Raw genomic sequence first — 17,817 nt, forward strand, 5'->3', positions numbered from 1 at the left:
GCTAAGACATCTAGGGATTAAAAATCATATATGTCATATATGGTCAGTGGCGTAGTATAGTGGGGGCGGCAGGGGTGGCAAAATTTCACAATAAATAACATCTTGTAAAAATACCTAAATAAGGGGGTGGCGAGATTTTCCTCCACCCCGGGCTACCGACACCCACGCTATGCCACTGTACATAGTTACAAAAATTTACAAAAATTATAACTTATATGATTTTTAGTGCCTAGATGTCTGAGCTATTTCTATTTTATACATTCTCATTTAATCTTTATTCTCTTATGTATATCAGTTATCCATAAACTGGTAATTAGAAATAAAAAGCATAACTTTGAAATTTTATTGAAATTAATTATAATATAAAAAGTTTTGTTTTAAATATTCCTGATCGAGACTTCTCATTAATATTGTAAAATGTTAAACTCATGTAAAATGCTATGACATAAAGCAAAGTAATCTTGCTTTACAATATATCATAGTATTTTACATGAATTTTATCAAAGCAACTAAATTAGATAATTCTGATCCAGTGAAACAAAAAAAAATATGAATGCAATTCAAAAAATAATCAAATGGAAAAGTTGGATAAGTTGGATTTGATAAATTGTATTGAAATGTTTGTAATATTATTTATTTTATTACAGTTAAAAGCATTTCCTTGATTATAATTTTATTCATAAGCATTTTACTCTGTGGTAATAGTTATAACTTAATCTCTAACACAAATAACACTTATTTACTATAGTATCACTATAACACAAATACACATTGTTTGTGTTATAGATTAAGTTATAGACTAATTTATAGACTTTTCTACACCAGGATTTCACATATTTATGTGGTAATATTTATCTATCTATTTATTTATTTGTTAAAAATGAATATGAATTATATTCTTTCTATTATGGATTAATTAAACATAGATTATAGTGTTTATATTTTAAAAATAAATTTTTAACAATGATTTTAGAAATGGAAATTTAAAATTTTAGGTGAAAATCCAGATATGTTTGTTTTAACATGCAACAAACACATCTTTTAAATGTGTGCGCTTCTGCTACAGAATAGAATAATAGAAAAAGAAATAGTATATAAAATTATCTACATTGATTGACATTTAGAATATGGTTTATGTAAAATCAATATGTAATGCAAAGTATTAGTAGTATTTAATGTAAAGATTTTTATATCACATTATAGTGAGAGACAAAAATCAAAAAGTGTATTATCTTTAATATTTACTTTAATACGTTTTAGCTATTGAAAAACTAAAAGGTTTGTTAGAAAAATTGAATATAATTCATAAGTAGATTTATTTTATTTTGTAGTTTTTAACAAATATGAATTACTTTAGAATTCTAATGTTTTGTTTTGAAAATAGATATCAATATTTTATTCCTAATTTTATTAATTGAATATTATTTATTTCATTTGGAGGCTACCCATTTAATTATGTACAGTTTAAAGGATCATGAAAAGTATGTCGTGCATAATGGGAGCAAGGCCATTGAGAGAGGATTGACCCCAGGTCCAGAAAAAACTTAAGGCTCTTTAGTGATTCCTACCCCTATAAAATTTACCTTAGTAAAAATAACAGAAAATAAAATCTTTGAGTTTTTGTTTTATTAATAAAGAAACCTTCCACATATTGTATTTCATTGTTTAAAAACAAAAGGCTAAAGGAGCCTGCTCTATCCTTGGACCCCATCCAAGCTCTTGATGGCTGTAATGGAGAGAGAGGAGATCACGGTATTGCCTTCGTGGACATTTTTTAGTGGTATTAGTGGCGTATGAATGTAAGCCTATATGATATAAGTCTACTTAGTAGTCATGTGAATGAAATCAATTAGAAAAACAGTTGCAGAATTTTTAAAGTCATTTCTTCAATGCCAGGAGGGTACTGTATATGTAATTAATGGACATCCCTTATGTAATATATACTAAATTTTAGATACTTTTACATGTATTTAGTTATTACACTAAGAATTTAATTATAATGGATGTTTTAATAATAGGGAATATATTAAGTAAAAAAAATTACTATTAAGATTCATAAAATTCATTAGTAGGTAATTGCTTTTTAAGTTTTTATTATTCATAAATTAAATTACAAATCAAACAATAGTAAAATGCATACCTATTTGTTGAAACAATGATATAATTAAAAAATAGAGTGAAATATAAATATGATTATCAATTTAGAGGATGGAATTATTGACTTATGAATGGATAATATGTTAGAAAAAATTACTTTTACTCAACAACATCTTAGTAATAAATTTTTATAAATTTAAAACAAAATAATTTTATTTTATGTTATCAAAAAGAAATATTTTGATTTACATACACCCGTAATTCATTTTTGAATGAATATAACAATGTTTCAAATCATGGGCAATTCAGAAATTTTAATATTTTGATAGCAAGAATTATAATTTTATTATATAGCTTTATTTCTCATTGTACTTATAATATAAAAAATGTCTACACTAAACAACAACGGGGTGAAGTCATCTACATACCAAAGCCTGTTACCGATGTGAAGCTCAAAAAACAGTACTTAACAAATGTTTTCAAACCAGAAATGGTTCTTCTTCAGGTGAAGAAGAACCATTTCTGGTTCGAAAACATTTGTTATGTACTGTTTTTTGTTCTTTTCGTTTTTTATTTGAGTTTCACATTGGTAACAGGCTTTGGTATGTAGATAATATAAAAAATGATTGGAAACAAATTAATAAACCTGAATATATATGTTTTTCCAAATATGCATTGTTTCTGATATGCTTGATATAAATGAGTTAACAAGTTACAATAATCATATTGAGTTATTCATTCTTCTATACTTATATGGAAAAGTTTCATCTCTAGCATTATATTTCTATTGAACTTTAAATTTCATTACACATTAACAGACTTTACAGACTTTATTGTTTTATTAAATTAAATAACTGTTTAGGAAATTAATATTCTAAATTTATTTTAAGGACAGTTCATACTTTTTTGAGAATTGAAAAGAGTAAAATTATTTTTATTTTTGAGTAAAAAATTCTAATTTCATTCTTTCCTTGAAGCAATTCCTGTTTAGTTCCTGCTCAAGAGGATTCATCTTCGAGAGATCTTGTTTATGTTTGGGGGAGATCACAACTTTTTCTTCTTTTTGTTAATCAGAGAATTGCTCATAGTGATGCTATTCAGAAAGAATGAAGCAGTTGATAGTTTAAAGAATGTTTTTGTAAGAGCTGGATTCTATCTGAAGAGTATGAGTCAAAAATTTTTATTTATTTAAAATTTACAAGAAAACCATTTTAAAAATTTTCAGAAGTTAACAGAAGAAAATGCAGCACTTCTTTGTATTTCTTTATCTTACGTCTTTTTCACACCTCAGGAACAAACAGTCTTACTGTAGAGTTGACCTTTTATTGTAGGCTCTTATCTGCCTCAATATGTAAAACATGTAAAAAATTTTCAATTAGCAATGATTAAAATTGTAAATGTGTAAAATACAGTATATTAATATTAATAAAACTAGTAAATTTTAAATGTAATTATTGTCCTGGCTATTTACTAGTTTTATTAATGTTAATTTCTGTTTATATTAACATAAGTATTTGAAAAATTGGAATAATAAATATTTAATATTCTGCTGAAATATAAGAAATTTACTGTTCAATAGAACTTTATGCTTTCAGTCTTTCTTAACAAAAATTAAAACTATATCATTATTTCAAAAATAAAAGGAAAAAATGTTCAATATCTATTTATATACAGACATATCCAAGTGTGGGTTCTGTTGAAAAATATATCTTTCTTTTAATAAAAAAAAGTAATAACTTTATTACTTTAATTTTAATGTTTCCAATAATTTAATTATAAGTTACTGTCTACATTTTTTTAAAATTTGAATCTCATTTACAAAATTTTAAATTAATTCATATCATATAGAGAATAAGTTAATTTTGAAATTATATTAGGAAAATTATAGAAAGGATGTAATTACATTTATTTTACATTATAATAGTTAGTTAGTTTTAAATGTAATTTAATTTAAATGATATATTAATTATATTCACCAGTATTTTATGTACATTTTAAAACTTTTAATGAAAGATTATTAAATGTTTCAAATATAATAAAAAAAAATCAAAGAAGTTATTATATTTATAGATTAATTATGTTAATAAAGTATATATACATACCATGAAAATCAAATTGAAATAGAACAGTTTCAGTCAAACTTTCCTGTAAATGTGTTATCATTAGTATAAAATAGGAATATAATAGTTACTTATTATTTCTAGTCATTTATGATGTTTAATAATAGAACTTATTGTTTTTGAAATAAATTTTTCAAATGATTTTTTATATAAAACATCACATCATGTGCCATAGTGATATTTTGATAAATTCATTTTTGTAAATATGTGAAATTTCACATGATTTTATCATTTGTAGAATATATTTTATGAGTAAAATCTGAATACATTAGATGGATGAAAAAAAGAGGAGACAATATTTATATTATTTATTTGAATAATATTAAATTTGAATGTGTTATTCCATTATAAGTAACATATACTGTAGATATAATTATTAGCAGAATGTGCATTGTAATATATTCACAAATTCAATAATACTAAGTGTCAGTATCATTGATTTTGTAATGATGTTGCAATACAATTGTCAACGGCAAGCCAAACTATATAAAAACAGTCTTCTTATTTCTTCAACAAAATACATTTATACTATAATAATAATTTCTATATATGTTTATCATTTAATTTTTGCATATATCTGATTTAAAATTTCACAAATAATAATAATTCTTAATAAATAAACTTGGAAAAAGTTTTATAAATAAAAATTTATTTCTTGATATTGTGATGAAGTTATGTAATTATAGAAAGAAAGTAGAAATTTACTTTCTTTTTAGAATAATATAACTTTTTATAAAAAGAATCAAATAAAACAATATAAAATTGTATGAAATAAGAAAAAAGAAAGAAACTAAATTGCTTCAAGTTTTCATAGTATAAAAACAATAATATTTACTAAGCCAGAAAATACAGTTATAAAAAGAAATTAAATTTATTTTTTTTATAACTATATTTGCTGACTTGAAAGAATGATTACTGCTATTATCTGGAAAATTTGATGTAATTTAATTATTTTACTCATTACAAGAAATTTTATAATTAAGTATAATCATTTTATTTGTAATTATAATTTAGAAAGGATATGTTTTCTGGATTTACCAATAACTATACAGTAATTGTCATACAAATAAAATTTGTTATTATTATTTTTCAATTGTAGACACTTAAATTACTACAAACTATCAGAAGTAATATTTTTAATCACACAAAATTTAAATATAAGTTATTATCAATTAAATGTTGTTATAAATATATATTTAGTGTTCAGCAATGTGTAATTTAAGGAATAACAGCAACAGATATTTTAAATTATACAAGTTTTTTTTATTTATATAAACATTTTATCGTGTCAAAATATGAAGGTTTTCAGACTATAATTTAAAACGCTTATTTATAAATGTATTTTATATGAAATTTAGTTTTTTTTTAAATAGTTATTGTTTAAATTAATAAATTTTGCATTAAAAAAATATCATTTTGCTTCTCTGTTTATTAAAATATTTAAAGTTAATTAAAAATGATATTTGAAGAAAATTGCAAAGAAAAATTTATTGTAAAATCAAAAATGAAAATTTAAATATGCTAAATTTTATTATTTTGCAATTTTTTTAAAATAATTAATTCAATTATATGACTTTGCCATTTAAATGTGTGTAAAAATAAAGATATTTAAATTGCAAAGAATAATCTGCAGGTGGCAGTTTATGCAATTAAACAACTTGTTAAGGAAGAAACAAAAATTTAAAAACTTTATATATGTTTATAAGATTGTATTTATAAAATTATGATGATTATAAAACAATGAAAAATTTCTCTTTATTTGCTGTTGAATATATTATATGGAAATAAGGTTACTTTATGATATAGCATTGTAAATTTTCTTGTGAAGTTAAGGTTTAAATCAGTGATGAGCAACCTTTTCTGGATGAATGCTGCAAAGATACTTCAAATGCTTCTGATGGGCCTGGTACATTTTTTCTTATGGGGTTGCAGGCTTTAAGCCTGCCAAGTACCAACATACTCTGTAACTGCCAGTACATTAAGTACTAAAATAATAAATGCTAATGCAAACTAGTAATGTACATTTTAAGTTACAAGGTTAATTAAATATGCTGGGAGTATAATAAGCCTGTTGATTAGTTCTAAGTAACTATGTTTTTGTAAGTAGTAGTGTACAGTTTTTTGTCATTTTTTTCGCTAGTCAATTTAGTATGGATGTTCTTTGTTATAAATATCAGCTTAATCAGGGTTACAGGAGGCAGAAAAGAAGAAAATAAAATTACATTGCCAAAGCCCCAGGGGCCACATATTAGGACATTGCAGGCTGTGAATTGCTCATGACTGGTTTAAATGATAATTTGCAATTTTTACATAAATATGTAATTGTAAAAATGGCAAATAAATTTGTTAAATTATTAATTTTTCATTTATATATTGATTTAAGTATTAAGAATTAGAAATTTATTAGAAGATTTTATATATATGATAAAAATATGTAAAAAGATTATTTGAAATAGAACGATTGGCTTTGAGTCATCAATTCATGAATATTCAGTTTACACTGTGATAATGATGGTTATAATACTGTAAAATGAAATAGTAATTAGACGTATCTCCACCATCAATCATTATTTTAAACTCACCGTTTAGCTTAATCTCATCACTAATATTTTCTACGAAAAAGCCATATTTGATGGCTAATCCACTATTTTGTGAAGCCTGTATTTTGTACAGTACTATCAATTATAGCTTGTATATGTAATTATAATGAATGTTTGTGTTCATTCCGCATGAAAAATGCCCATATTTGTGAGACTGTTTGTACAAAAGCACAGCTTGAAGTAGTTTTAATTCTCTTTCTCTGTCTATAATTTTTCAATACTACTAGTGATTGTACAGTTGTTCAGGTAAATAGAATAAAGCATGGCTTTTTAATATCATTGAATTAAATTTTTTTACTAACACATCCATGTTAAATTTATAACCAATAAAATCATTTACATAATATAATATTTGTAGAAATAAACTGTTTACTGATAATATAGGGATGCTTAAACAATAGAAAATTATTTTTTTAAATTCTTTAATTTTTAAGATACTTTTATTTTCATTGTTATCAAATTAATAAGCAGAGAATAAGAACAAAAATTGTTTGTGTGTTACATTTTATATATTATTTTTAGTAAACAAAAAACTCTATAAAAATTTTCATAAACCTGAAAAATTCTACATTTAAATATTGATTTATTTTGGACATAAATAAAAAATTATATTTTTCAATCTATTATTTAGTTTTTTCATGCTGCTGAAATTTTGCTACTTTCAATATACTTGTAGACATATTTACATACATCCATACACAGTTTTTCCACTTAAACATCTATCCAAGGGCAAACAGATCTTTATATCATTGGTTAGATTATGGACTGCAATAGACAGTCACTGGATATTATTAATATGTGGTCATGACATACACCTATTCCACTTCTATCTGTAACCAGCACAACATGCAGAGGATGTTGCAGAGTGATTTGAGTAGTGCAACATGATGCTAAATTTATAGCATGATGAACCACGACTTCAGCACATTTTATGCACTGACGAGACCTTTTTCCCCAGAATGGAGTGCATAACCAACACAATGCATACTACTGGGCAGAGAATGCCTCACAATATATGTGACTTGTGCAATACCAAGTGTAGTTTACACTAATAGCTAGTGTGGAATTTGGAGCGAGCAGCTTCTTGATCCCACATTTATTGATGGCACCCTAAACAGTGACAAATATCTGAAAATCCTAAACACAATGATGGACAAATGGCTTATTGACTTGCCATTGGCATGACTACAACAGGTTTCATACCAGCACAATGGTGCGCCATCTCATTTCTGGACAGACATGTGTCAGCAGCTTGCAGAGTAGTTTGGTAACCACTGGATACATAACACAGCAACCCTATTCCATGGCCACATTTCCCAGACTTGGGCCTTCTGGATTTTTCCTGTGATGTCACCCAAAAGCATTGGTACATGATGTGTATCCAGCAGCATGGCATGGTGTTGGCAAACTGAAGAGATACAAGAGGTCTGTGAAACAGTGATGCCAGGAAAGCTCAAGCATCTACATCTTATGCATTAGTATTGCCACTAAAGACAATTTTTTTTACATGTTCCTTAACAAAATAAAGCTTATTTTTTTAAACTACAGTACTATTACTCAGATCTTCAAAATGCAGTACAATTTTTATTCTCAAACGTTTTTGATTATCTTAAACAGGATGAAAAGAGACAAATTTCAATTTAAAAAGAACAAAAGCTGGAAGGGCCTCTGGAACAAGTCTGTCTAAACTAGTTACAGAAGACATTCCAGCTTTTGTTCTTTTTAAATTGAAATTTGTTTCTGTCCTGCAGATCATGTAAGATAATCAAAAAGATCTTAGAATAAAAACTGTACTGCATTTTAAAGATCTGAGTCATAGTACTGTAGTTTATTACAAGTGCAGTTTTTAGAGATGTGCAAGCTCATTTCTTGTATCAATTTCTGCAATGTTGTCTTTACATTTTACACTCGTAGATTATTTGCATGTTATGCTAAATCATCATAAATTGGTTCTCTTCAGTTATTTTAGCAATGGAAAAAGCATGCATGGTATGCATACACTCATGCAATGTTGGAAAGATCTCTTTTGGCCATGTATAGATGTTTAAGTGGACACCTTGTATATATAAAAGAACACATTTTCACTGTAATTTGTAATATAGAATAAAGCAAATTATTTATTGTGACTAATTATAAGTAAAAATGATCTAATCACTTTTGATTTCTCAGTGATATATCATAAGTACAAAGATTTATTACTAAATTAACTTATAGTCAAAAATGGTTATAATTTTAAAATATACTACAAACTGTTCCATACATCTAGAGAAGTTAGAAATGTCATAATTATGTACTAATTGCATTGATGTTAGAGTTTAAAATTAAATTTTTGAAATTTAAAATCAGTTTTTGCAGCCTATTTAATTTGCATATAATACATGAAAATTTAAGCTTACACGTAAATTTTCAAAGAAAGTCATTTTTGAAAAAATTTATTGAAATTTCATATAAGTACAGAATAGGTACATTTTAAGAAATGTTTCTTAGACTTTGTAATCGTAATAAAGTTAAGAAAGAAACATGATATGATTATTTAAGAGTGCTTAGTAGGATAATAGAGTGAGATTCTGAAATGATAATATTAATAAGAAAGTTCTGCTGATTAACAAACATTTCTGATTCATACTGGTTTGTGAATTGATGAGCTTAATATGTTATATACTTATAACTGAACCCAGAATTCCTATTAGTGCTTTGCTCTATCAAGGATCTTGTGCCTGAGCTTACAGCAAGCTCATACTTAAAATGAATTGGCTTTTTTAGTGCATATGCAAGAAGAGAGTAATCTAGACTGAATGGAATTTACTAACTATACTTGTTTCAATATAATTATATAAAAATAATCATGACAATCAGATATTTTTCTATAACATCTTGAAATAATACTGTATTTTGAAAATAAGAAGAATTTAAGTGTAAAAATAAAAATTCGACCAACTAATTTCGTGTACAGTGAACAACATTCTGAATCGCCTTTTGACACTACAATCTGATTAAACACATTTCTTATAATTAACTGGAATGTATAAGATCGTCTATTTTCGACAGTACATTTTTATACTAAATTTCATTTTACTTTACATCTTATGTTAATTTTCGTATTCGTCTTCACGTCACTTTGAGTAAATTAAACTTGATGTGAGTAAAAACAGAGAATTATATCATGATTTTTAATGTAAAAGAAAAATTAACTTGGAATAATACTGTAAGAAATTTAAAATAATTAGAATACCGCAGAAGTTAAGAGAGTTTTATTTTCTACTTCCTCATTTATGTTTATCTTATAAGATTCACGGTAAAATGTATTGTCTTAAAAGTAATTACTTTTATTTTCTCGGTTTGTTATATAATACGGAAAAGTATAGGAATCGTGTCAAATTTGACCCGAGTTTTTTGCAAATCTCCACGTTTTGACACCTGAACCCAAAAAGATCAAAAAAAGAGGAAAATTCCGTGGACGTGTATGTATGTATGTATGTATGTATGCACGCTTCTATTTAGTTTAATATCTCAGAATGAGGAAATGATTAAGTAACGAAATTTAACATGGTAACTTCTATGTAAGAGGCATTGATGCTATTAAATTTTGGTGATTAAAGGTTGAAGAAGATAGGAAGATAGGAGGGGGGGTCATAATATGACATATGTCATATTTTGAGTGGGGTCGGACTTAATGAAAATTTTACTCGTTATTGGCATTCACAATTTCATTTTAAAAAAAAACTCATCTCTACCCCGAAAGTTAAGCTTGTTAAGCATTAATTACAAAATGGCAAAAATGATTTTATAATTAATAATAATATCAATCAATCAATGCTTTATTATAAAACCTTAGTTCGTTACAAGGGGATAACAGAAGCAAAAATTAATGATATATTTAACAATTTAGTACAAAATAACACAGAATAAAATATAGAGTAATAACCAGTTTTTGAAAAGCACGATATATTAATCATCTTTCCAAGACTTAGACCTTACTAAATACTTGTTTCTACTAATTTAATACAATGAAGAAATACATGTTTCTAAGTTTCGTATACAGTCAAACCTGTTTTTATGTGCGATTTTTATTTGTGCGATTTTTTATTTGTGCGGTATAGTTGGCGACTAGTCTCGTGCGATTCGTCATGTCTCACGTTGACTTATTATGGCCGGATGGCCGAGCGGTCAAGGTTAGCAGCCTGCCGCCCTGGGGACCCGGGATCGAATCCGGACGGGTCGAAAAATCCCAGGAATTTTTCGGGGGGTGGTCCGTCCGGATATGTCGGTCCCCGTCCCTCACCACCCGGCCGCCCCATTGTGGGCCTGGCCGAACCCATAATGGGCTTGCTATAAGAGGCCCTCTTAGTGCCCACAGGGCGGAAAGAGTTAAAAAAAAAAAAAAAAAAGTTTTGTACTTATTATAGCATAAATGCACTTATTATAGTAATATTATTGCATGAATATGCGAAAAATGAAATAATTTACTTTTTAAGTCAACAAAACACCACCTGGACAAAAATATGTAAAACAGACGATAGACCAGACGATGCAGTCAAGTGCTGACATCTGTTGTCAATAAATTCTATTTCGTACGATTTTGAGTTATTTTCTGTGAGACTTTTTTTATGCGGTCCCTGTTGACCGCATAAAAAAATATTTTTTTAATTGTGTCGCGAAAACTATTATTTACAGCCATTCGTGAAGTTTCGTGCGATTTTTTTATGCGTTTTTTTAAATGCGGTCCCTATCCACCGCATAAAAACAGGTTTGACTGTACTTGCATAATACAGTTAGTACGAGCGGCCGGATGGCCGAGCGGTCAAGGTTAGCAGCCTACCGCCCTGGGGGACCCGGGATCGAATCCGGACGGGTCGAGAAATCCCCAGGAATTTTTTGGGGGGTGGTCCGTCCGGATATGTCGGTCCCCGCCCCTCACCACCCGGCCGCCCCATTGTGGGCCTGGCCGAACCCATAATGGGCTTGCTATAAGAGGCCCTCTTAGTGCCCACTGGGCGGAAAGAGTTACAAAAAAAAAAAAAAAAAATACAGTTAGTACACATTTTTTCAGGATCTATTGTTAATCTGTTGTTATATGTTAAGATATCATTTTGACCGCATCTCAAATGAAGAATTAATCGTTTAACACAATAATTTATATCCATAAGCAAATAATCTTCACACGTAAACATCATTTTAATGCTAGAATATAATTGAAAGTGCTTATTTTTTTTCTAACAGAGACCAATAATGTTGTATACTTTGTTCACAGCGCAGTTTTATAATTAACGATTGATAACATTCGATCGAATGAGATAGCCATAGAAAAGAAAAACCAAGTCGATACAACAGATTTCGCAATGCCGATGCCCAGTTATATGTGCTGTACAATCATTTGTCCTTGAACACAATCTGTGAAGTTTATTATACGCTAGTTTAACGTAGCTTTTATCGCCTAATTTTAAGAGACGTATCAAAAGTATTACTTTTATTGTAATTACCGACATTCTAGAAACTCCAATCGCAACAGGTATGCTGAAATTTTATTATATAATATGAAAATTTCTTCTAAAATATAAAGCAAAGACAATTTCCAGTTTATCATAGTAAGTGATTGCTCATATAGGAGCGGCATGAAATCGCTGAATGAAATAATTTTATATAAATAGAAGTAGAGTTAATTTTCGCTCGAGAGAATAGGCCACATAGAACCCAATGCTATTTTACGTATACTATGATTTTTAGCCTGTAAGAATTGTCCAGAAGACGAAAATAAAAGTCCCAAGTATACGTAATGTGAAGCAACTTGAAAAGGTCTGGGTGACATTCGACCTCTCTTCTTGAATACCATTATCTTTGTTTTTGAAACATTTTCTTTGTTTGAAACAAAACATTACGTATGTATTATGATAAATATAATATTTATATAGTAAATAAGAAAAAATTCATTAATTTCATTTTAATTTGCAACTTCTATTTTATGGCGGCACAGAAATATAACTTTAACAATCCAAAACCGGCCCTGTTTCAATCCATGCTTGCATTCTATCTAATCGTTCTAAAAGTACTTGTAATTTATTATTTGAAGAAGCTTAGTTTCAACAAAAGTTTAATTCCTTCCCGAACGTTAATCTCTTTTACGGCACCTTAGACAGAATCAATTCCTCCGTTGACTCACCCTAACATTTTCTTCACTTCCGATTCGTCTCTTTACGTTTCGTGGTGATTCATCCTGGGATAGTGGTGAAAAAGTTTTCCTTTTCTGAGATGAAAATTCAGTCATTTTCCAAAAAGATAACAATAGCGAGGTTTGAGGCCGAAGTTTTAAACGCGAAAACGTATACGTCGGACGTTCGGCGCCGCTTTCCTGTAAGCCTAGAAGTTTGACAATGGCGTTTGGAATGTCAAGCATGATTCCACTGATTAACCAAACACCATTGTCAAACTTCTAGGCTTACAGGAAAGCGGCGCCGAACGTCCGACGTACACGTTTTCGTGTTTAAAACTTCGCCCTCAACCTCGCTAATAATTAAGTCAAATCGCAAGCGAGCAAAAAAATTCACGCCAACAGCCACGATCTCTAGACAGCGCCTCCAATTAATAATAATATGAGATTTTATTAAAAATAAATTTTATAACAGATGGCTTCGCAATTTTAATTTTGTGCTAATATATCTTAGTGTTTTTTCGCCGGAAAAATTACGCAACTTTCCCGGCCAAGTTTCGCCAGGATTTTTAAACGAGATGAATGCGCGTTATGGGTTTGTTTGCATTTTAGAGAATTAAACACTGACCGAATTATCTAAATTCAACCAGTCACTTCTAAGTCTAGACGAATCCATAAAAATTATACAATCGACTAAATCGATAGGAATAAAAAAGAGCTTTGAGATGTGTATTATATAGTCAATATACTTTTATGAATTGCCTATATTAAATTTTGTAAGATTAAACTTATTTGTCCTGGCAATTTTTATCCAAGTATTTATTATATTTTAATTGTGCTGTCGCCAGAGGAAAATTTTAAACTTTTACATATTGAGGCATATATTTCCTCATGTGCTTGAAGCTGAAATGAACTTTAATTTCAGTAAAATATTTAATTCTGCTTCTTCAAAAATGTAAGAAATATAAAACTAATTAGAATATAGAAATATTTATTTCCGAAAAAAATGACTTATCGAATCTATTTGAAATTTTTGAAGACAGAATGTGAATTTTAATGTTTTATTGGCAATAATAATTATTATTTGGTAAGAACAAACAAAAAATATTAATTTAAAATAATAATAAATCAATTTTATTTACATAGACATCATATAGTTCTTATTGAATTAATAAAAATAAATGAATAAAAAATGAACATATAAGGCACATCAAGTGTAATTCAAATGCTTAATTTTCATCTTATCTGCAAACAAGATGAAAAAAGCATCCAAGTTTTTCATTAAACACGAGGAGTGCAGTAGAAGACAACTTAAGTCATCGCTGGCCAAGGAGTTTTAAATTCATACTCTTTCTAAAATTAGAAAAGAAAAACATTAATTACTACTAATATTTTTGAAGATGTTTTTATATATAATTACATTTATAAATTATTTTTTTATAATATATGATTTATTATGTTTTGAAAATAATAATTCTGCTACTCTAATTTCTACCTACATAGAATGGTTTAGAAATAATAGGACAGTTATAATAAGACATTATTATTTAGATTTATAAATTTTTAAATAGTGAAAGAGTGGAAATATGGAGAACCGCAATAATTCTTTTATGAGAAGAATTGATACATGCGTTGATGTGAATGCACAGCACTTTTAACAATTGTTTTAATTACTGTAGACCGTATTCTATATATATATGACGTATACATTGAAAACCACGTTAGTCATTCCACGTAAAATTATTTTCTGATCTGAATATCAAGTTTAGGCTACTCTCCTTAAAATCCGAAAATATACATGCTTTAATTATCTATAGATCATTAGCTAATACAGTAAACAAATAAATCTGGCTCGCCAGACTTATTTATTAAATGTATTGTCGATTTTTATTAAATTGATGTCGATAAAAGGCCGATTGAAAAGGATATCGACATTCAAAAACATTTGGAGACCCCTGCTCTAGATCATCGATATATAAAATTCCAGCAGCGGAACAAGTAAAAATTTCATTAGGTTCTGCTAAAATGCAAATATTTAATTGCCCTATTACTTTCGTGCCATTCTATATAGATATTAATCCTGATTTTTATTTATGTAATTATATATATATTGATATATGGAGTGTCCCGAAACTCTGGAATTACAAGAGTTACGTTGATCTTTGTTTTTTAAAGAAAAGGCATGGCGCTGATAAGGATGAACAAATTCAAGTGATTTTTGATGGTGAGGACTCAGTCAGCGTAAAGTTATCAGAATTCAAACAGGTAGCATCCAGACTTCCTACTAATCGCATACAATGATCTAGATACAGCTTGTAAAATTCTTCGGTAACTTTTCTGACTGCGGGTCCCCAACGTCAAAATAACTCAAATTCGTTCCTCAGTGCCATGCTTTACCTGTAAAAAAAATAAAGATCATCATAGCTCCTACAGTTCCAGTCTTAAGAGACAACATTTTATAACATGTTTTCCCATAAGTCACGAATAAAATATTTTAAATTGTTTAAACATAAACAAATTAGGCTGTATAATTTTCCGAACTGTGAGTAATATAACAATTGACGATTATATCTATATTATTTTCTACAATATAATACAGTATAATTATCTTCGTGCAGATCAGTATAATAGAATGCATATAGAACGTTTTATTATATTATACTGTATCAACTGTTAGAACTGTAAAACATATTTTTTAGCAGATACGATAGATAACATTACAATTACGCATTAAGTTTTAGCAAATATTATACAAAATTAATTAATAAACTTTCTAAATTATTTCAAATTATATAATAAGAATGTATAAGTTATACTTTGATGACGTTATTCGCATCCTTGGTAGACAATTCATAAAAATTCTTGTGTTTACTCGGCACAATCTCCATTGTGTACCGCTTTACATACGGTTCGGTCTATAAAATATATTTCATTTCAGTGGATATAGTATATTGAATTGTAAAATATTGTAAATATATTATATTAAATTCTTATTACAGTAGGGAGTCGTTAATCGGAACGCCGGTAATCGGAACGATTTTCAGTCTGACTGTGTCATGCTGAATCGAACGTTTTTGATACTAGATTTACTTCTAAAATATAATTTTCATGTTTTTATATTCTTCAATATATTTATTTTGTTTGTACAAAATAAAGAAATAATTTTTAACGATACGATAGCATCGATTATTATTATAAAAATTTTCGTTAGGCTTAAAATCGATGAAAATTCAACGCGAAGCGACACGCAATGGAGAAAAATTTGAGCATCGGACAGATTAATGTATTTTTTCGTACATAATGGGTAATCGGAACAAATGACTAATCGGAACAACCCCAGTCCCCAATTGATTCCGATTTTCGACTCTCTACTGTAATGTTGTTATATTCTATCTATCCTAAGAATTGATATTTATTTGATATCAAAAACAATATGCATAAGACGTCGGTGAAATTTTAGTTATTTCACGTTAGAAATTTTTGCAGGAATTAAAAATTTCTTGAATGGTGTTAAAATATGCGATAGAGTCAAAAATAAACCAAACTTTTGATTTTATGACGTTAATAGTACAAGTATTTATAGGAGACAACCTTTAATTAAAGCTCCTTCAAGGCTATGGGCCTATACATCTGCTAGCATCCACACCATTTTCAGAGAAGTCCTGAAAATAGTATGAATATCTTCAAGGACTCCAGTCGCTGTGTCTTCCATCTGGTCAGCAAATATCTAAATGATCAAAAAGAGGCATAACAGTGCTTTCCGATCTCCTTACGTCCTTGCTTTTACCTCCGCAGATTTTTATTTGTTCCGTAAAATAAAAGAGAAATTGATGGAATACGAATCCCAATAAACAGTAGAATGAAAGCTGCAGCTGAAAGCTATTAAGGTATTACTGAAAAATGCTTTCTAGGACTATTTTGGCAAGAGGTAGGCTATTGACGTTGACGCAAGTATGTAGGTGAAGAAGGAGCTTACTTTAAAGCTGGTGTAGTGTAAAAGTTTCCTTTTTATAATAAGAAAATCCCCAGGAATTTTTCGGGGAATGGTCCGTCCGGATATGTCGGTCCCCGTCCCTCACCACCCGGCCGCCCCATTGTGGGCCTGGCCGAACCCATAATGGGCTTGCTATAAGAGGCCCTCTTAGTGCCCACTGGGCGGAAAGAGTTACAAAAAAAAAAAAAAAAAAAAAAAAAAAAATAAGACCTGTGTCAAAAGATTGTTTTATTTTGATACTACTAAAAATAATTTTAAAAAGTTTATATGATTATATAGAATTATAAAACCTTATAATTTTTAAGTGAGGGCATAAATATTAAATTCACTGTAATTTATAAGAAATACGATCTTTGATTGTATGTTTAATTTTATCAATATGTCACTATATTGATATAATTATTTAACTGTTTAAATCATTTCCGTTATATCTACATATTTTCTTATGATTTAGACATGAATAATATAGTATATTGTTCCATTATACAACATTACCTACCGTTCCTTGTGGATTATGTAAAAGTGAAGATAGATTTTCTTTTTTGTGTTGTTGTTGTTGTAATGGAGCACCATTTCCAGGTTTTCCCCAAAAACTGTCCCATTTGTCTTGATGCTAAAAATATTCATTAGTAATGAATTTTGATTTTTTAATACATCATTATAGTAAATAGCTTGCAAAAGTTACCAGCTTTTTATAATATCCTACTATCAACGGCCTGAGATCATTCTCTAGTTTAAATTTTATAAGAAGGTTCGATTAAATTAATAATATAATTAGATAGTAAAAATAAAATTAATTTTACACAAGGACTGCTATATCAGTATGATTTCTGGTGTTTTTGAACATGGTTATGTATATTT

The 17,817-nt window shown here is 28.3% G+C and overlaps 1 protein-coding gene across 5 annotated transcripts in view; it reads right to left on the minus strand.

The window, feature by feature from the left end:
- Positions 1 to 14,029: 14,029 nt before the first annotated feature.
- Positions 14,030 to 17,817, minus strand: part of LOC136988879 (MAP7 domain-containing protein 2-like) — a 32,442-nt gene continuing 28,654 nt past the window's right edge. The window contains exons 17-19 of one of the 5 annotated variants that reach the window (XR_010882828.1): positions 17,452 to 17,569; positions 15,779 to 15,877; positions 14,030 to 14,315 (exon numbers count right to left, since the gene is read on the minus strand). Coding sequence is in view for 4 of the 5 variants with exons in the window: in XM_067286878.1 (XP_067142979.1) it covers positions 14,274 to 14,315; positions 15,779 to 15,877; positions 17,456 to 17,569 (255 nt within the window). In the remaining variant the exon portion in view is untranslated. The remainder of the gene's footprint in view (positions 14,316 to 15,778; positions 15,878 to 17,451; positions 17,570 to 17,817) is intronic. The other 4 variants (XM_067286878.1, XM_067286877.1, XM_067286879.1 and 1 more) reach the window with 4 other exon arrangements.

This window comes from Centruroides vittatus, unplaced genomic scaffold (genome assembly GCF_030686945.1).
Source record: "Centruroides vittatus isolate TY-2023 unplaced genomic scaffold, ASM3068694v2 scaffold_386, whole genome shotgun sequence".
In the NCBI taxonomy this organism is placed as follows: domain Eukaryota; kingdom Metazoa; phylum Arthropoda; class Arachnida; order Scorpiones; family Buthidae; genus Centruroides; species Centruroides vittatus.